The sequence below is a fragment of the Melozone crissalis genome, unplaced genomic scaffold (assembly GCF_028551555.1).
Source record: "Melozone crissalis strain CALT ecotype California unplaced genomic scaffold, PUWL_Pcris_2 ptg000034l_1, whole genome shotgun sequence".
In the NCBI taxonomy this organism is placed as follows: domain Eukaryota; kingdom Metazoa; phylum Chordata; class Aves; order Passeriformes; family Passerellidae; genus Melozone; species Melozone crissalis.
Genome location: NW_026535812.1, coordinates 11,707,674 through 11,729,282, shown reverse-complemented (window position 1 = coordinate 11,729,282; position 21,609 = coordinate 11,707,674). Strand labels below are relative to the sequence as shown.

The 21,609-nt window shown below is 38.3% G+C and overlaps 2 protein-coding genes across 2 annotated transcripts in view; one reads left to right on the top strand and one right to left on the bottom strand.

Moving 5' to 3' along the window:
• The window catches only part of PCOLCE2 (procollagen C-endopeptidase enhancer 2), a 58,412-nt gene extending 57,203 nt beyond the window's left edge, over positions 1-1,209 (top strand). Inside the window, exon 13 of the mRNA XM_054283009.1 lies at positions 445-1,209. Within this exon, the coding sequence (XP_054138984.1) occupies positions 445-581 (137 nt within the window). The 3' untranslated portion in view covers positions 582-1,209. The remainder of the gene's footprint in view (positions 1-444) is intronic.
• A 2,359-nt stretch (positions 1,210-3,568) lies between these two features.
• TRPC1 (transient receptor potential cation channel subfamily C member 1) lies at positions 3,569-21,253 on the bottom strand. Its single transcript, XM_054282686.1, has 13 exons — positions 21,074-21,253; positions 19,793-19,947; positions 18,472-18,573; positions 17,439-17,641; positions 16,546-16,677; positions 15,089-15,284; positions 13,781-14,117; positions 12,131-12,270; positions 9,919-10,062; positions 7,166-7,341; positions 6,822-7,023; positions 6,116-6,310; positions 3,569-5,257 (listed from the first exon to the last, which is right to left on the bottom strand). Exons 1-13 carry the CDS (start codon positions 21,207-21,209, stop codon positions 5,030-5,032), a joined length of 2,346 nt encoding a protein of 781 aa, XP_054138661.1. The 5' UTR covers positions 21,210-21,253; the 3' UTR covers positions 3,569-5,029.
• Between the last annotated feature and the right edge of the window lie 356 nt (positions 21,254-21,609).

The window sequence follows — 21,609 nt, the reverse complement described above, 5'->3', positions numbered from 1 at the left end:
TGTATTTAGAGAATGTTTACATTTCTGAGGAGGGAAAAGGAATGAGAGGATTTAAGAGCATTATTGCTTAAGGGCATTAACCTACAAGCTGAGCAAATATGAAAATATTGAAAATTGAGACATATTCCACCCTGGGTGACAGTGGTTAGGTTATCCAGTGTTGATGGGCACTTCTAGTGCCTCTCAGACTTGACAGTCTGTTTAAAGAATATCCCCTATATATTTAATTATGTAGTAGACACTTAGCTCTGCATCTGCTTGATTTTTACGTTACTAGTTTGTGGTGTAACAAGTATGGCAAAGATGGGTAAGGGAGTAAATGTTGCAGGTGTTGGAAGACATTGGTAACAAACACTGAAATGAACAGAAACCACAGGTCAAGAACTGTACTTACCAAATGATGTCCCAGATTTCTGTCTTGTAATTTCATTCTCTCCCTTCTAGGTTTAAACTACATCATCATGGGCCAGGTAGAAGAAGATGGCAGAGGCAAAGTCTATCCCAACAGCTTTGTCATGAGTTTTAAGACTAAGAACTCAAAGATCCTAAATGCCTTGAAAAACAAAACATGTCAAAATTGAACTCCGCAGTGTTCTATCATCTGTCTTGAACAATCATTTTAACTTAGCCTAAGTCATGGAAATACAAGTGACTGCCAACAGTACAACCATGCTGACCCTTCCTCCTCTCCTGTCCACATAAGCACAGCTGGCACAAAGTGAAATCCATTCCATGTACCAGATGAGAACAGACCCTCCTAAGGCTGAAAGCCGAAGATTTGCAGCACAGCCATCTGATCTCAAAGAAAAATTCCAATTACTTGGAAGATGTTAATTTATAACTGTCCAATTTTTTAAGGAGTTTTGTACGTAAAATAAGAATTCTAAGTGCAATATTTATAGCAACTCAGTTCAACTTAGCTTTTTTCTCTAAAGTTGTTTTATTACATGGATTTCTGCATTATTATCAGTGCTTAATAAAATATTTTAAGATTAAATCATCCACCAACTAGTTATTAATTATTTATAAAGTGAGGCAGCTAAATACAGAAACCGTTTTTTGATCATTTACATGCTTTTGATGGTTTGGGCCTTGCACATCGTAACTGACACTACACTTCCTTGCTGATTAAGGGTCTGATTTTCCTTACATGGAAGTCACTGAATCATTGATTAGAACAGGAACTCTTCAAAGAATTAGACAGCTGTAAAGCAGCACTATTTCCACTGATGACCATCTGCTTAGTAAATGTTGCCATTAAGTTCTGTAAGGTAATAAGGTAGAGGAAGGTAGGAATTAATTTAGTTGTGGTAAGGTGCATATAGAATCTAAGATCCCTTTAATTATTTGTTTTCCTTGTATATAAATACCAGAGTAGAGTTCTTTGGATGATCTGTGACCGTGGGCAGGAAACCAATGCAATCAAAGTCCCTACTGAAGTACCCATTGCTTATTCCAGCAGGGGAATGCAGATTGCCATTCCCTTCACTGATGGATTCTCACACGTAATGCAGAGCCCCAGTGTGCAGCTCAGCAGCACACAGCCTCTCCTCCAAAGGCTTTATGGCTAGCTGGGCTGGGGACAAAAGGATCAGAGGGGGGCACAGAGGTACAAAGAGGCTCTGCTGGCAGCTCACATCCAACAGCTCAGTGCTGCAGCCACACTTCACAGATTGCACTGCCCCACTGACCAAACCAAACAGCATTTCTCTCTGGAACCAACAGCAACATTTGTTTGCAAAGCAGATGTAGTTTTGTAATTTTAAAACTTATAAATCAGATTTTTAATTTTCCAGCATTAATTCCTATGCAGACTAAGGGATTTTATGCACAGTGCTCTCTGCATTTCTTGGCAGCAGCCTGGGGAAAAGCAGTGTGGAAATCATGCTCTGAGCTGTCTTGAACTACAACAATCTATTTTTATTTATGATGACATGGCCATCTGTCACGCAGCTTTTTTCAGTGAGGCAAGAAAGGACTGGCAGCTTACTCATCATCTGCCAAATGGAAGGTAGGGAGAGCTCCTGCCTGCTCTTCTCAATGCTCCCTTTACACCCGTTCCTTTCCCCAGTCATTGCTCTGGTAGCAGTAGGCCTGAAACAGGGAACAGAGGAACATGGAGCAGCGCCAGTTTTCTCAAGTAAGAGTTGGTTATACAACACAGGTAACAATTGTTGCAAGTTTTCAAACCCAGTTTGTAGCAACTGTAAACTTAAAACATTTTAAATCCAACTTGCAACCAAACAGAATCAAAATTATCTAATCACAATTTCTGAAATTATTTCTACAGAAATAACAAGACCATAGTTCACCAAGAGTGTAAAGTAAGCTTTCAATCATTATTGATTTTGACCTCCCTGCTCCAAATGCACGCATGAAAATTTTCATCTCCATTTTTCATTTATCAAGGCAAAGCTAGCTCCATGACAAAACCAACATTAATATGAAAGGGAAGAAAAAGCCTTTTCCAGTTATCTAACTCTTAGTCCTTTCAAGACTTGCAGTAAAATTTGTACAAGGAAACTCTGAATCCTATAGCCAAGTTAACTCCAGTTTCCCCAATTTTTCTTTTACATGTAAAATTTTGTTTCTGTGCCTGTCTAGAACTATTCTGTCAGTGAGCATAAGGGAGACCTTGGAACAGCCTGTACTAAACTGTCAAATGAGAAAGCAATAGCATATTTAACACAGGTGAACTAGAAAAATATAAATTATGAGAAAAAATACAGTACAGAGCACTTGGTACCGATTAGTAGCCACAAAGCTTGGAAGAGCACAGCACTTTTCAAATAAAACAGAGATGTATAATGTGATATAACTGAGGTATGGCAGAGAACAATCTTTCTGTCTCTCTCATTCTGCAGGTTTGTATTTCAGTGACAAGTAAAAACTCCTGAATTCCCAATCCAAAGCCCCTGAGAGCCCCGAAGTGCCCCAGTTCTTCCTAAGGCCATCTACACTGTAGTAGAACACAGCACCAAAGACACTGACCAAGCCAGCTCTGATGGACTCTGCTCAATGTATGAGAAGCACTCAGAAATAGCTCCATTAGCTCCTTCGTTCACTGTCAACACCCCCAGTTCCCAGCACTAACCATCCCAGTGCCAAACACCTGCTGGTGCATCTAGGGTCCAACCCAGCTGGGCTGGAACCAGCATCACTTCATGGTGCTGCATGAAGCCATTTCACTGAACCAAACAGGATGGGTCCAGAAGGAAAAAGGCAGTAACACACTGACACCAGCTACCTTCCTTAAACTTATTACCTCAACATGATCAAAAAAATACTTTCAGTGTGGTAACTGATGTAATGTGTTTGCAATATGACAAATATTAATACAACCATATTTTTCAAAGAGCTTTTATTTGCTTACTTTCTTGAATATACATGACATACACAGCACATAGTTTTTATGTTGGTGCATTATTCAAACATGAGATCTCAGTTCAAATACAAAACTCAGAGATCCTCTTTGCTTTGAACTAGGAGGTTAACGTCCTATTCCCATGAAAAGCCAACAAAGGTCAGAATCCCTCTATACTCTAACACTTCTGAAAGCAGAAGCTCAGAAATACATAATTTCATAGTATGGAAAATATATTACCTTTACAAGAAAGAGTTTTATAAGAATTCCTTCAAAAAAGTAAACATTCATGTAAGCCCCCACTCTGTCAATCTCCCAAAATCAACTGCAGTCAAAGACCACAATGGCTACCTGCGCCTTCTGGACACACAACCATTTCAGAGGAGCACCATAACAGCAAAACTGTCCATCAATCCTTTAGCTGTCATAAATATACTTACTTTGTAATTAAAAATACAGGAATCTCACATTTCTCAATTACAGTTTGTCAGCTTGAATTATATATAAGCATATAAAGCCATATTATAGGACCCTCTAGCACAGAAAATCTACAAAGCCCTTACTGTCCATTGTAAGCAAAGTCAGATAAACTATTTTCGGAAAACACATTTTACCTGACAAAAAAAAAAGTCTAGCTTGGCAACAATCCTGGTAAAAAAATAGGAAAAAAAGCAAACCAAATTTAAAAGTAAGATATGTGTCAAGCAGACCCTTCTAAAGTACATCTCTCCAATGACAAGACTCAATGACCTCACAGAAAGAAGAGTAGAATGGTGTACAGGAATTGTTCAGCACTGCAAACAATAGCAGTCATGTGCTTCACCTCATTCTCATGAAATTACAGGTTTTAATAATTCACATAATTTATCTAGATTTTAAAAACCCAAGATACTAAACATTAAATGTTCACAGATTAGTTTTTAAATTCTGTTCCCAATCCTAACATGTATATTAAAATATACTATTGAGGCACTGCTGAAAAATCGAAGCAGGGTGTGATTGTCTTACACATAACCACAAACATTCAAGAAATGATTGGTCTATTTTGTGTTCAAAATGTCAATATTCCCACAAAAGCGAAAAGTCTTGATGATTTGCTTTGCTGTATTCTAGAAATGTTAGTTTACAGTCAGTGTTATCATACAAAACTAGAACTGCCTCTTTCAGAGCCATACAGTCTTCACAAGCACTGTAACCTACAGTCATACATCATTTCCAACTGTGCTGGAAATTTTCTATTATTCTTTATCTGACTTTTCTATTAAAAATAAACAGGCTGGATTTTCATTTTAAAAAGCCTATCTTCTCCCACAACTGGAAAAACAAGTATCAAAAAAAGAACAAACGGCAAAAATAGAAGAAAGAAACACGTTGTGCTAGTTCTGAAGCTCTAACACCTGACAGCCACAATCAGTCTGAGAAACATTTAAAAAACTCCTATATACAAATTTTATATACACACCAAGATTAAGAGGTTAAGAAAATTAGTGTATCTGTTTTGCATTCTCTTTGACCACTTGGTCACTGATCTGCAACTCACACAAATGCATTTTCAAATGTATTTTTGTGCAATGATCTTACCTATATGATCTGGCAACAGAATTAGGTCAACGCTTTCACCTATGGGTCTTTAAAAGCACACACCTTTTGTTTAAAGGTTAGGTCTTAGTTTCTTGGATAAAACATGGCATATTTGGAAGTTCGGAAGCCGAGCAGGTCTCTCATTTCGTTGCGGAACTTTGACAAGTCCTGCCGCAGTTCATTGAGGTTCTCCACAGTGGCCTGATCCGTACTCTGCATCTTCTGTCTCATGGAAGTCAAGTAACGGTGCACTAAGCAGCACATCACCTTTTGGTAATTCTCATCTCTCTTCTGCTTCAGATTTCTCCATTCCTTTAAACAAACACAGCATATTTACTATGGAAGTGGTTTTTGAGCCCTAAAGCCTGTATATCCTACAGAGCACAGTAGGATATACAATCCTACAGAGAAGAAATGTGAACAAAATAAAAAAGCTATTTTTTAAATACATCCTGATGTACACAAATATACAACACATATAAACTGTCCACAAAATTCGCATTAAATTATAATCTTCTGTACCAGCAAAACTGAAAATTTTTATCTACCTGGCTTGGTTAATTATTCTGTGAGCAATCAAGACTTCTATAACCCTGAATGTCTCTCAGTGCAAATTCCATAAAGTGCTTGAATTTGTTTATTTAGCGCTATTTTCATCAGCAAGAAGATGCAAAATTAGTATGCAAAATTGCAGGGTGCAAAAATGCTTATAAAATAAACAAACAAAAAATCCCTTCCCCAACAATGAGAGGCTTCAGTGATCTTTTTTGTTCTATTTATTCTGACACTTCTGTAATATGTTTAAAACCAATTACCTTCTCCAAAGAATATTCTAACCTCACCGTTTTAGAGATTAGCACATACTTCCTTGAGGTTTCTGTGTGTTTTCATTCAATCAAAGCATTTTTTTTCAGACTATTTCTGGGGGAATTGGGAGCTGGAGGGAAGTGGGTTGAAATTTCCAAACCAGAAAGTTAATAAAACCTTACTTAAGTAGAAATAAGTAACACATATTTATCTTGAATGCAACACCCATAATTCCGCAGTTCCTATTTCTCTTATTAGCATTCACCTTCTGACAGGCAGCTTCATGCAGCAATCTGTGTTTTCATTTCAGTAAGCAGCACTTTTCCTGCTGCAGGGCTCAGAGCTTGCCCAATCATTCCTCACCTTGAGGCTGTTCTGACGTTTCACTTTGCCACTTGATGTATGAGAGCAGATCCATTTACTGAGACTGTTGAAAAGGTAACAAATGGTCTTGGGAGAGGGAATAACATTAAAAGGTGGGGGGAGCGTGCATTTATCATCAAAGTAGCTAAGCCAAAGCTTGGCACGAGCAAACTTCCACTCCTTATCTTCATGATTCTAAAACAAACAGAGAAAAGAAACACAAATATTAATAGGTTATTTTCTAAGTTTAATTTGCTCATACCTGAAAAACTGACCATTATTTAATTTTGATTATATAGCATTTTAATAGATAGATTACATAGGTTTGCTTGAATATTCTAATATCAAATACGTAAAACAAGTACATCTTTCTTCAATTTCTAGTATAACAATCTGAAGGTATAGATCAATACCCAGATCAAATGCCAAAGCACCACACATATCAAAATCAGCATTTGAACAGCCATTGTATCAAGAAAGTCATCAATTACCAGGGGGCCAAAGCCCTATACATATTCAACATGGAAATTACAATTTTTTTTTTTTAATCAAAGCAAATAAAAAGTTCTTATTTGAAGGAAAAATATGAGTTCACAGACAGAGCTCATCCATTAGGTCTACAGACCATGAGTTTACACACCATAGGAAGAAATTTGTGTAAAATCCAAAGATACAGGTAATTGGTAATTAATCAGACACCACTTACTGCTATCAGCTGAAAACTTTTGTGAAGCATTGCCACAAGGAGTTTTGTTAATACTATCACAACCACCACGTTGTAGGTCCCAACAATAACAGCACCCACAAAAGACTGTAATTCTTCACCGTAGCTGAAACGTGTCACAAAGATTGCAACATGTGCCAGGGAGAATATGTACCAGAAGAGAGCAAAACATGTACCAATAAACCTACAGAAACAAGGGAAAATCTGGTTAGGGAAACACCAGAAGTGTAAACATCAGTTCAAGATCAGTGAAAAAATCCAGTTCTGTTTAATTACTAGGGATTAAAAGCTAAAACAATACAGTTATTGTAAGATCTCAAACTCACGAATGGAATGTGTCGTTGCTCTGCTGTTCACAGAAAATGCCCGCGCAGTCCTTCTCTTCATTTACAGTAAATCCTTTATCATAAAGTTGGGTCAATCCAATTGTGAATGAGAACAAGACAAGAAGAAACATGCCCAGAAATTTTCCAAAATCTTGTAGCATCTGCCCCATTGAAATCTGTGAAATAGATTTATTTCTAATTTTAGTAAAACATGTAGTTATCTTTTATTTGTATTGTCTCCTTCAGCCTTTGAGCAACAAAAAAGATCTACTTACATTTTAAATATTTAAGTTAAATTTTGATATGCTAAACAGATCTTAAGGTCAGGAGATAACCTTGTATTGTTTTTCAGAGAAAAACTCTAGATATTAAAAAGAATATATAAGTAATTTTAACATCACCTGGAAAATTAATGTCCTCCAAGTAACCATAAGCAATAGCATGTACACCTTGTTACTTATTTGCAATACCAATGGTAATAAGGAAGTCACAGGTCAACAGACAAAAGCAGTAAATGAAATGGATTTTACCATAAATGCCATCATAGAAATATAAGAAAACACTTAGAAGAACACTGAATTAATCAAAACATTTGGAATAATTTATCACTAATTAAAAAAAAAAGCAGTATACAAAAGCCCATCTGCAGAATACAAAATTTGCTCACTGTACATTTTATGTATGATTTTAAATAGACATGTGTGTAAACACACAGAAATTGAAGGATAAAGCATACAAGGTATGACAGTAAATTCGGATCATTAGTTTCCAACTCAAAATATCCTATACAGAACTTTGCAACATTAGAAACACAGCACCTTTAAAAAAACCCAATCATATGCTTGTGATTTTTTCCAACACAGGAAAGACCTTGATTTGCTTTTGACGTAAGCCCTAATTTTTACACAGACACAGCATAAACTACTTATATAATTTAATTAGTCTTCTTACAAACTTCTTCAGAACAATGTACCATTATAAAGAATGCAAATATATGAAATGCGGGATTGGGTGGATCTAATCTATATAAATCAGTGTGTGGAAAGCCCAGACCTATATGAATCAAAATCTGTACCAACTCACAGTCCAGAACTGTAACACAATTGCCAGATTTTGCAAGTACAGCTTCACTGGGAGATGAATTCCTGCTCCCTCCTTTGCTGCTGGAACCTCACCAAGTACCTCGTGCAGCACAGCACATTGAGAGTCTGTACAGTTTGTAATGGCCATGGAGACTCTGCAGCTGTGGGCAGAGCTCTGCACCAGTTCTGTGCATGTTTGCTCAGAGGATCACTGTACCCCCATCAAACTGTTTCATCACATCTAACCCTTCAATGGAAAAACCCAACCCAAATCCCAACAACAAAACATTTTCCCTTTAACACATGGTTCCTGCCAAGAAAGAGACAAAGTAGATGAAATAGGAATGCACAAAAAGTGCAAAATGCCCAAAACTATTTTGTTTGGAAGAGAGTGTAACAACCCATCCCAAATGCCAGTTGCTTTCTTCATAGATTGACGCTTTCCCTCTCTAAGTATTTACAACTTCTAAGCACTTGAAATCTAATTATCTCATCTAGGGAAGTACTATTCTACCTTCTGTTAATAATAAAATCCACCCCACACTGCCAATTTACAAATCTGGATTATTACAGGTTTTATTAGCCTATGAGTCAAGTAACTGAAGGCTTAAAAATAACTCTAAGAACCAAGAGAACACAGTAGCTGCCTTCCCCTGCCCCCCACTGTTGGGTTTGCATCCCATATTTGATTACCACCATCTGAACTTTGTGACCTACTTTCAGAAAATACTGTAAGAGCTGTTGCACCAGCCCTACTGGCCAGCAGTAATAACGTAAGCTCCTGTGTGCCTCTGAATGGGGTGACTGTTGACTGTTTTTATTTACTTGGAAAATTTCACAACATAGCCTCCTAATAAAAAACTTGTGAAAGATCTAGTACATAAATAAACTTGCACATTAAACAGTGAATCTCTTTAAAATGTGGAGAGACTTCAGTGTTTAATCAATTTGTACAACCCTAACGCTTAATGCAACATCAAGACTTCAGTATTTTTTTCCAAGTATGCAAGTACATTTCCATTTAAAATGTGTAACAGAAAATTAGATAATTAAAATGTGGGAGGTTTTACTGTCATCATTAGTGGAAGGCTCCAACAAATACCAAGTAAGAAGAAACCTGTTCTCCCTTTTTATAACTGCCAATAAATAGGTGAGTATTTCAATACTCTAGACAGATTTATATTTTTCAAACAAAAGCAATTTGCATAACTTGAGGTGCAACTTTAATGAGATCACAGACATAAACAGAAAGGCTTTTGATTACTCTTCCTTGCTACACACTTACTCATCTATTGCTTTAGAAATAAGAAGCTAAGGCAATTATTTGCATAAAACTGCAGGAAGAACCTAATCCTTATACCCTCCAAACTGTGGAAACTTAGCTGGCATGTTATGCTTAGAACAGATGAAAACAAAAAGACAGTATAGGAACAGCTATCATGGAAAAATACCCTAACTGAACTACACAAAGTCTTTCACTCTTTTTCTTACCTTTCCCCATCTGAATCAATGTTTTACACAGGAAATTAATTTAAAAAAAAATCGAACTTCAATACAGTATCACTTCTTTCTACTTTTCATTTTCTTACTTTAACCTTTTTTCCTATTTTTAAATAAGACTCTTAATAGCAAATGATGTTTAATATTTTTTCAAACAGTAATGATATTCACCTGGAGTGGTCCCAGAATGGAGCTGGTTGTGTACATGAAGAAGAGACGCAGGTAACTGAGAACATTGGCAAAGGCAAAAAGCCCTTCTGCCACTAGGGTAGGATGGAATGCATCCCAGTCCTTCCTTTCAGCATAATCATGAAACTGCAACATAAAAAAGGACAAGTTGAGATCACTAACATTACAAATACAGAAATGTACCCATACACCTCTCCCTACTTCTACTTCCAAAACAGGCAACAGCATAAAATAAATTAACATATGTCACTCATAGGTGTCATACCTGTTTCAGACAAAGGCATTTCAAAAGCCATTCCAGAGGGAGCCAGAATTTAGAGAATTTAAATTGAACACCTAACTCTGTCACTCACTTGTTCAAACCATTTATTCTCTGTTCTGCCTTCACTTCTACTCTGTTTTGCACGGTCTATTGAAACGGGGACTTGGGAACTTTATTATATAAACATGTGCATTGCCTTGTGTAACAGGCTTCAGTAAAAACAATATTGAGATGCTACAAAGAAAACCAAGGTACACATGCAATTGCAACGTGGTGACAGCTGATCTTAAACAGTTTTGGAAACACTTAGAACTTGGGGGTCCTTTCACAGATTTTATGAATGGCTACAGAGAATGGGAGTCACAAGTAAACTGCTGTTTGATGTATTACCCACTAAGTACTACTATTCAACTTATTCAGGGAATATCCACAGATTGCTAACTTTTGGTTTGGCTGAGAACATTCAGCATTTATATTACCAGCTTCTGTTGTCTCAAAATGGACATTCAAAAACCAAGAAACTCCGAGCTGCTTTACAATAACACCCAAAAGTCTGCAGCACAAAGATGGCAAAAAATAGGGAGCAAAAGTATTTTCCTGCACACTGCAACTGCACGTGTACAAATCCTTCTGCTACACAGATTCTTCCTTTATTTCTTACAGCTTTAGGGCCTATAATGGACCTAAGATACAAATTAAACATTTTTACTTGGTTTTCCATATGATTAGTAAACTATAAAAATAAATTTGGACATATAAAAGGGGAAAACCCCCCATTATATGCCTATTGTATAGGACAGGAGTCCTGCATGTTCAAAAAGGTTACAATTTAAATTGGCAACAATGGGTCTTATCCTATCAGCAAAGGAACTACTACTAGAGACATGCTGGTTGCAAAGCAAATGACTGGGAAAGCAGCCCAATGTGGCATTCTCCCTTTATTTTTTTCCAAGAAATGGAGCCTTCCTTTCCAAACAATTACCAGCCTCTGAATCAATGCTAGGATAGGAAAATGAGCCAAACACCAAGTTGGAAAGAAATGAACCAGTTTATTTTCCTTCAAAATGCCAGACAGCTGTCAACTTGTAGTTTTTAAGACACAATAATGGTGCTACTGCACTGGCTTGGATTTTGCTGTAATATTCACATTCAACTGGTCTGGCAGTTTGCCATGTGCTGTGTGGTTAACAACACATGCAACAGAATGGCAATGATCATTTTCACAACTTGTATTTTCCATCAAATCCAGCTGGATTTTCATAGAGACAAGACAAGGCTCTCCTCTGTGGTCTCAGGACTCTTATCCTTACTACCAAAGAAAACCCCAACCAAAAAAACCCCACCAAGTAAAAACCAATTAAAATCCACCATTTATGACATATGAGCATATGTAATCAAAAGCTAAATAAAACTTTCTATAACAAAAATGCACTAGGCAATCCAAACATAGAGACTACTATTAGCTTTCTGCATAGTACTGAATAGAGTCAGGCAAGCTCAAATGCCCAGTCTGATGAGATGCATTTCCCTAAACAAAAATCAAGCCATTTGGAAGACCAGGCAGCTCTTACAGGAAGACAGTAGCTCTGTTTGGGGTTTCCAAGTACTTGGACATGTCCTGATATGTTTCTAACTCCCATTTGCCTGATCAATGGTGCTATGAAGACCAAGGTGCAATAAAACACAAGGTCTTGTCACCTCCTTGTGACCCTTGCCTTGCCACCTCCATGGCCTGTCCCACACAGAGTATTTCAGCCCAAACCCACACTGCACCCCATGCCAGGCTGTTACTGATGTTGTAACTGCACCACAACTCCCTGCTTTCAGCACACCATGTGGAACACATCTGCAGGTGTTTTGCAGCAATGTAGTAAAACCACACCTGCTGAGTCAGCCCCAGAGCAGCTTTGGTCTATGGAGATTGGTGCTCACCTTGTTATGGGCAACGACTTTGAGAGCAAAAGTTGCCAAATAAAGGGAATTCATGACAAAACTAAGCTGATTGCGGGACTCTTCTAAAAAATCTTCTAAACCATCATACCAGAGCCTCTTAACATCTGACCACACCATGCCTGCAGGGAAAAAATAAAAGCCCAGGAAAGTGAAGCCATTGCACTGAACAGGTATTACTTTACATATAACCACTATGTATTTAACACTGATTTTGTTACAGAATCAGTAAAAGGAAATACAGAAGAAGATATTTACACACATAAGAACTGGAGTTCTGTTGCTTTATTTTCCCATGGAAGATATATGTAGTCATGATTTTGAAAGTCCACCCAGAACAACACAAAATTTGTTACTAGCCCAAAGTGTAACAAATTCTGCTGTGGCCATTCTGACAGTGATTTTTAGGGGGTATTTTAATGGGACCATGGAATACAATAATGTAAGACAATCTTTGTTACTTCATTCTTTTAATTCCAGTTGATTTTGCAGAATACTTTCTAAATCTGTTTTTTATCAACTTAGACTATTTTCAAGGAATCAATATAATGTCATTACAAAATAAGCACTTAAACTATAAATGCAATTACTATTAAAAAACTTGAGATTCAATGATGTGAAAAATAACCCCATTTTAATGACTGTGCTTGCTTAGATATAATTTTTAAATCCTACTTGAAATCCACATTACAGTATTACATGCAGAAAAAACAAATTTCTATAGCCTTCAATTAAAATTACCAAGATCACCTAATGACACACTTTGTCAGCAGACCTGATGGAACAAAAGAATTTATAAAATTATAATATTTAATTTCAAAGCAATGGAGGAATCTCACTTGAACTCAAAATTTGAAGTTTTCAAGTTTTAAGACCTGCCTGTGTTTGTGTGGGGGATACTACATACTTCCAAAATCTGCAAGAACTGCTCCACAGTTTTAATACAGCTCAATTGTGAAAGGAATCACTGCTACACAAAAATCCTTTCACCTAAAACATTAAATAAATCACCCTCAGAATTACTTAAATAAAAACTATGTTGTTTTTTACCATATCGCTCTTTTTTACAAGCCAAATTAAACAAATGATACATATCTAATTACCTTACATTAAGAAAGATAAATTTTAATGTCAAAACAATCACATGCCAGACAACCAAAAACAAGGTAAAAATTATGAACTTTTAGTTGAAAGTTCTTGAGAACTCAGCAAAAATGATACCTGTGCTCCCTCTGCTGCATCAACCAGAAGTGACATGCAGCCTTTCTGCTACAGTTATGATAATGGGTGACAATGACATAGAAAACTGTAACATGGGAAAATAATACTTGTTTTTGTGTTTTAAAACAAGCATGAGGTAACTGCACACCTCCAATCTGTTTGTAAGATGGAGCATGCATACATAAACACACATAACATATACTTCTATCTTTGAACCACATACCAACTGTGCAGCAAGCCCAAATTTTGTTAACTACTTTTCCAACCAAGCATTATAGAACTGGTCATGAAAGACTGAGTTATTACTTATTGCTGATGTACCACTAAACTGGCATTTTTAAATATATTTAGCATATATATATTTTTTATATATTTAGCAACTGTCATCCAATCCACTCAAATAATACCTACCAATAAGCCATATTATCAGAAGATAGTCTATTCTCTCAAGGGCTGGTCCCATTGTATTCTTCTTATTCTCATTGTAGACAAGGGAGTACAAATTAAGTAATAACAGAAATGTGAAATATGAAGCTCCATGAATAATAAACTTCATAAAAGGAGTGTGAATTATTCGACCTACTCGAGATTTAGGAGCTAACAAGTAACAGAGGGACAGGACTGGCCAGAAAATGCCAACCATCAGAACAGTCAGGATCTTCTTGCAGGTGTGCTTGCGGCGATAGCCGGCCATCTGCCCAAACCACACCGTGTTCAGAAACTGCTGGCAGTTGGACTGGGCAACAAACTGGGGGGAAGGAGGGGGAGAAACAAATAAGGAATCACTCTCAGGTTTCTTCACACGCATTACTAAGTTGCATCATTAAAATTATTTTTCTAACTATATGTATACCATACAAAAAAGTCGTTATTTTCCAAGCCCTGTAATAAAAGCAAGCTATGCTCAAACCCAGAGGATCATCAAAATACTTCAGTGTGCTTGATGAATGCAGGCCAGAAATGTGTAATACTGGTTGTAGGGCACTCCAGAACTACAGCTTATGACTTTCAAAAGGTGTGTATTTCAAACAGTTTAAGCCTAGACATGTAGAACAGACAGAATTATATAATTCCTTTTGCAAATGCTAACTAAAAATGGATTTTGCTTGAAAAGGAAACTTCCACTCTGTCCTTGGTCCTTGTACTAGAATCCCACAAATATCCATTCACATTCCAGCACAGATAACTACAATTATAATTTATGAAAGGACAAAAATTAATAACCTACTGCATGGAGGAAGTTGCACACTGATGGCATAAAAAGTGCTGCTATTCTGGAACAGAGGGGCTATTCAGTTATACTAGCACAGGTCCAACCTAATTACTGAACAGCACAGGCAAGGCCTGAGACAAAGCTGAACAGTTAATGACCAGTGAGAAGATGATAAATCATGTTTGGCACCTAAGGATCCATGCTTCTCTAGGCAAGGATTTAATGAGGAACTGAATAAATAATTACCACTGCCCGAGCTGTTCATAAAAAAGCAGTGGCCTATACTTCAATACAGAAGTATACATTCACCTCCACAGTAAACACTGAAGAATCCCTCAGTATCTTGCAGCATCCCAGTTTCACATACTGATACCTGTGTATTACCATCTCTTCTATAACTCCTGTATGTTTATTTCCACTTCTGTGTCAGGAGGCAGAACAACAAAGTAATTAATTACTAGCAAAATATGATATGAGAAGTCTATTGAGTTACTGCAAAGACAAACCTCTTTCTGATTATACTTGATTGCAAGTTTTAAGCGACTTAAGTTCATCCTCTCCTCCAACAATCCTCGCTTGTCTACATGCTCATCACTGGAGGTGTGATTCAGAATCACTTCCAGCTCCCGGGAATTCCGTGCTTGTGCAAGTAAATCTTTAGCAAAGGTTTTGCACTGCTGAGCGAGCTCCTCATAATCATTTCTGAAACACACAGAAGCAGTATGGACTTTACACTGGGCCTGGATTTTCCATTCAATCACAAACTAGCCATTTTTGGCTGGGATTGTATGTTATGTTGAGACAAATTAAAAGAAACCACTCCAGAAGTCCTATGCAAAGGTCCAAGCATTCCTAAGACAACTCTGAGTAGTTTTCACCATGTAACATGACAATTCCATTTCTGTTTAGCTTGCAAGATCACTAGAGAAAATCTGGCACACACACTTAAAGCATACAAATTCTATGTCATGAGGTCCATACACAGAGTTAGAGTTATTTCCAGGACATGAGAGTGCATTTGTCACAAAATATGGCACTGGTAAGTAATCACTTGGACTTTCCAATTGGACAGGAAATTCTTTGGGGTTTTGCTTTATTCCTGTCATCTGAAAACTAAAATCTATTCACTAAATATTATGTATTAATGTACTAAACACATGAAAAGAAACCACATGATTTCCTTGTCTCACCTGGCACACAGTCCATTTTAATGCCACGCTGTATCACAAAAATGCAACAATTGAACTCTTATTAAGAAAGATAGGCAGCTAAAATGCAGAAAATTCACATTTTTAGAAAATTCAGGTATTTAGGAAAGTAGAATTTTACCTTATATAAACACTTGCTTTCACATTCCTGGAAAGCATTTGTGCTAGTATGTTACAAAATGGTAAAAATCTGCATCGTTTAAACATGAAATTACACTGAGCATTTGTTCATCATATAGAGCATTTTCAGCATGAAGTCTTCTACACACATATGCATGTTTTAAATATATACACATATGTGCTCTTCAAAGTCTTATAATGAGCAAAGTTAAGAAAAAATACCCAAAACAACTCCTAACAGGAGTCAGGTCAGTACAAACAAGGTATTGCATACTTCTACCCTGATACAGAAAAAAAGTGCAGAGTACTAATGAGATATTGGTATGATTAATAGGTGTATAATTTCCAACTAAGTCATCATTTAGCATAATTTCTGTTTATTTTTGCAGAGTAGAGCTGAAATTTGAGCTGTTGGTGCAACTACACACATTAAAGTGTCTATACCTAAAAGGATTTAAAGTAATTAAACTGTCGAAATGACTACTAAGGAGGCATAAATTATATCATGTAACTTATTATGTCTAATTATCAGTTGAAACACTCCACTTACACAAAATGAAGAATAAACTTTTTCTAATGCAAACATATTTCTACACCTGTAATTACATAAAAATATTACAACTGATTTGTGTTACCTGAACTCAACCTCAACAAGGCTTAATTCTTTCAAGTCTGCACTAAGCTCAAAAGCTCTTAGGATTGGATCCTCCTCTGTCAACATTATTAAGGCAGGACTGGCCAAACACCGATAAATGTCAAGACGAAACCTGGACAAAAGAACAGCAAACAAAACAAAGATGTTTTATTTCATTAGCACCTTCAAACCAGAACCTGTTCCAAAGGTTTGCCTAAAATGGCCAGATGAAGGACAAAACAATTTGATTTTTTAAAATCAGACACTACATGCATTAACTGCATTATGTCCTGAAAGATACATGACATATTTAGAACCCTTAAGTATCCAAAATCGGCCAAACTGGTTCCCTCTTCTTTTCCTCACTACTTCCACTGTTATCAGTACATCATCAGAAGTTCTAGATTAAATTAAAAGCTGCTACCTCAAATATTTCTATTGTTTGTCTGCTTTGGATACCCTGACATCTTTTCTCATACTGAAGTTAATGATATAGGGAATAGGATGGATACCAGAACGTGCCTGTTGTAGTTCAACGCCAAAAACTCAAATAACTTTTGAGAAGAATTTTATTTGCATAGTCCCTATGTCCCCAAGTCAAAGGTAGCTAGAATGTTTGAGGCACACCTGCTAGAAAGGAAAGGCACATAGTGACTATGCACAGTGACTAAAAGTATAAATCAAAATGGAAAAAAGCCACTGCCTCCCACCAGCCTTTTCAGGCACAACTCATGCCCAAGAACTACCACCTCTCACAATAAGAGCTACAATATATTAAAGGAATCCACTCATAAACTTCACCTTAAAAAGAAAAAGGAAACATAGTGAATGTGACCCAGGCAATGCCAGAGAATGAAGAACCTTTTTTTATGGCTCATGACTGCTAAGTATTACCTGGAATGTCTCAGACTATCCTTTTTGTTCTTGGCAGTGCACAGTGTGCACTCACAGCCCACAGCATGAGGCTTGGGTAATGATATGTCTTGCTTCAACAGCATAGTGAGAATTTCATAGTTGTTACGATGAGCAGCTAAAATGACTGGTGCCACATCCATGGTTGTTGAGTACTCTGGGTTCTGAATCCGTTCCATTAATTTCTGGAAAAAAATATAGGAAGTATCTACATTTATTACCTACAGTTCTACCACATGTAAGGGGGGTTTTGACTGTTCAATCAAGAATTTCTCCTTCAAAATACCTGCCAGTGTTTCATTAACAGGAACAGAAAGAAAAATACATAACAACATTCAAACACCTGTCAGATAAATACTAAAAAAGAATAACAGACCCAGATACTTTTCTGCTTTATTTACATAGAAATACTGCCTATTTTTCCAATACACATGGGATATCAGAAATTGTTATTTTGCTCTAGTTTGTGAAAAAAAAAGATTGTATTTAATATTGAAGTGCAGAAAAAATATCCTGAACGTCCCATACTCTGTTACTCAACACCTTATTCCTTCCCTGCCTCCACCTGCAATTTGTGTTTTTAGGAGTTTTTGGTACTAAAGCATTGACAAGGCAAGCTTCAATTGCTTAATTTCAAGGTGAAGGTCTGATGTTTATAGATTTGCTCTGAAAATCTTTGAAGTTTCAATACATGAATAAACACTTTATAAGTCAGGACTGCTAACTACCTTGCAATAAGACTACTAGTAAAGATTTATAACCATTAGGTTTTTTCTCTTCTGAACTAGCCATGTGTTTGGCAGGTATAAAGCCACTGGATCCCTTAGGTGATAAAGCAAAATCATGTACGTCATCTTTCAAGACAAAAAGAGGTTACAAAAAGAATCCCTGGCGTCTAGACTCTGTCATCTTACAGATGCAGAATTTAAGAACATTGTTTTAAACACTACAGATACTCAAAAACGCAACAGCCTTCACAGCCCCAACCAAAAACCAAGGAGTAGCAACACTTAACCACAATGGTTGGCCTGGAGGATCGTTTAGGTCGGTGATTGAGTAGAATGTCAACAGCTCCCACCACTTCGGAGTCAATAGCCACCAAAAGTGCATCCGAGGACTACAAAGAAAACAAATCATATGTGAAAACAGCAGTAACTTCAACAGCACATAGAGACAAACTCAAGCCAAACTGCATTTTTAAAATTTAATTTCCAAGTACTAAAATGATGTTCTGTATTATCACCAGGTATATGATCAGGATACAAATTCAGGTTGCCATTGCAGGAGTTCACACAGCATTAGTGACAATTTGAATCACTGCACCAACAGAAGAGGAATCAATTGAATAAATTACTTTCCAGCAAAGATGATGCAGAAGACTTAAAAAATTAAGTTTAAAGACCCAGTTTACCAGGTCTATTAGACAGATTAAAAGCAAGTGTTAACATAACACAGCTCAGGCCTATGGGATGCTTTAGCCTTGCATCTGTAATTTTGGGGTACAGCTAGGAAAATAAGCTTTTTCCATCTTGGCTGGTAACCAACCACTTCTGCACCTTCTATTACACTGAGATAAGCAGCTTTTCATTTTCCCTACAAATGATATTATTCTTCTTGATTCATTTCCAAAAATTTGGATTTTTACTTAAAAAAATAGAAGAAAAAGACACAGCTTTTATTACTGCCACTAATTCAGGTACAGAAAAGATTGTGGTATTATTCATGCCCAATATCAAACAATGTAACAAAAGATGCTACTTTTCCCTGTCTTACATATTTAACCCATCACAGCTTCACCTCTCCCACCAGTAGCAGAGATGCTACATACATTTAAGGAAGTCCTGTTGGTAGGAATCTGCCCCGCCATCAAGCACAGATCAAGTCTAACAAGTAAGCACCACAGAAATGCATGTTTGCCTTCACTTAAAATCAACTAATATAATGTGAATTTTTCTGTGTTACCATTTAAAAAGTTAATATACTCTAGGCAAAAGGATTTTTGCATTTTACACGTTTTTAATATAAGGCACTCAAAACCATGTACTTTTTTTTCTTGAGAATAATACATGCATTATATCAGCAGCAGGAGTAACATTTAAAATAAAACTCAAACTTGTTAACATCATAGCAAATGTTACTTATACATTTGCCATGCGTCAATAAAATTCCACTAGAAAAGTCAACTTGTGACAAGAAATCACTTTCACAATTACTTTTTCCAATTTACTGGAAATTTACTGCCTAAAAGGCAGACTGCATATATGTCCAAACTCTGCCAGATTAACAAAGAAAACATATGACTACACTGAACATTTTTAATAACATGTGTTGGATACCTGGCAGCCATAATCCAAAAGCAGCTGTAGTATGTCCAAGTTTTCATTTTCAATCGTTATAGTAACAGCATTTCGTCCAAGCACATCCACACAATTTATGTTCATTTCACCTGAGCTGTTTTCCTCTAAGAGTTTCTTAACCATGTAATAGTCACCTGCAGAAGTAAGGCAGGGATATCACTTCATATTATAAAGCAATAAAAGCATGTGATTATTTAAAGTACCAGCTACCATCAAACAAGACACTATTCCATAGATGACAACAGTAACTGAGTCTACCAGATTAGTAAGAAGTCAAGGTACATAAGCATTCTCAGAAAACTGAAGATATTTCAGGAAAGCACTGGACATGTACTTCAGTTCACCCATTTAGTTTCAGTCCTAAAAACAAATACACACATCAGCACGGGTGCTTTCCAAAACTGTCTCTAGGGTAACAAATTACAACACAGAAGACCACGACCAAGACAGATCTCAGCGTAGAATATTTAAAGAAGTATATGTAGAATACAGTAAAATACATACCAAGAGTACTGAACCAATTGTTTTACAGACAGCTGGGTTTTGCTACTTTTCTTGTTATGACGCAGAATTTAGCTCCTTGAACCTGTGTCTATAGTTAAAGAGAGAAAGCCATGGCTTCCTCCGATGTTGAGGACAGACTCACGGGCTGTGCAGATGCAAGGCATCGCACCAGCGAGGGTCCCAGAGCAAACTGCTGAGCTCGCTGGCAAACGCCAGTGCAGGACCAGCCCCGTGGCTGTGAGCGAACCTGAGCTCCGGCAGCCCTGCTCATGCTCCAGGCACGCATTAGAAGCATTATCATTATAAGCATACCCTGGAATCCAACGTTTCAGAACCTTTTCAGATCAGTTTGATTTAAGGCCACGTTCCGACTCAAAAGTAACAATAAAGCAAGCAGCGTGTTTTAGAAAGACAAATCTCTTCCCATCCGCCACCAGTGGTGCAAATCGCAGCATACTGGTCTCGCTTATCCTGGGGATGTCTAGATAAGCCCCAATTTTACAGCAGCTCTCTACTCAGAGACCCTTTTAACAGCGAACACCTTCCAGATTCCTCCGACACAAGGCGAACGCCCTCACGAACGCGGAGCAGCGGCCCCGCGCCTCCCTTCCCGCTCAGCCCCCGGTGCTCCATGGCAGCCGCAGGCGGGACCGCACCGCGGGCCAGGGGAGGCAGCGCAGGGCTGGCACCCGGCCACGGCTCCGACCCTCGGAGCGAGCGGCCGAGGGGGGCCGGGCCGGGCGGCGGGGCGGGTACCTTTGTCGCAGGCCAGCAGGAAAAGCTTCTCGTCCAGCGTCGTCTCCTCCTTCACCTGCCGCACATCCTTCAGCGCCAGCAGCTTGTTGGGCGAGGCTGAGGCGGACGGGTCCGCGCTCTGGTACAGGGCGGCCATGGCTCCACCAGGCCCATGCGGACCCGGGCGGGGGATGTGGCGGCGCCGCCGCTGCCCCTCGGCACCGCTGGCGAGCGGGGCAGCGGCCCCGGCCGGGTCACGCCAGGCGGGCGGGAAGGGCAGGGCCGGGCCGGGCGGGGCTGATAAGGCAGGGCAGGGCAGGGCCGGGCCGGGCCGGGCGGTCGCTCCCCGCCGCAGTGCGCAGGCTCCGGGCCCGCCGCTGGGGCAGCGCAGGCGGGCGGAGCGCGGGGGCCGCGGCCCGGAGGCGCCGCCGCTGCTCCGAGCGCGGCCCTGCCCCTCCCCACAGCCGGGCAGGGGGCCTGTGAGGGAGAGCGCGCTGCAGCGGCTCCTGCGTCTGCCCTTAAATCTGTTTTCTCCCAGCTCCTACAGTAATTAGGGC

What these genes read in the sequence shown, in the direction of transcription:
- TRPC1 (XM_054282686.1), bottom strand. Translation starts at nt 21,209, where the DNA reads ATGGCCGCCCTGTACCAGAGCGCGGACCCGTCCGCCTCAGCCTCGCCC. An exon ending in CCTGCTGGCCTGCGACAAAG is followed by an intron (nt 19,948 to 21,073) that starts GTACCCGCCCCG and finishes TTACTTCTGCAG; the next exon opens with GTGACTATTACATGGTTAAG. An exon ending in CCATTCTGGGACCACTCCAG is followed by an intron (nt 7,342 to 9,918) that starts GTGAATATCATT and finishes TCTATTTCACAG; the next exon opens with ATTTCAATGGGGCAGATGCT.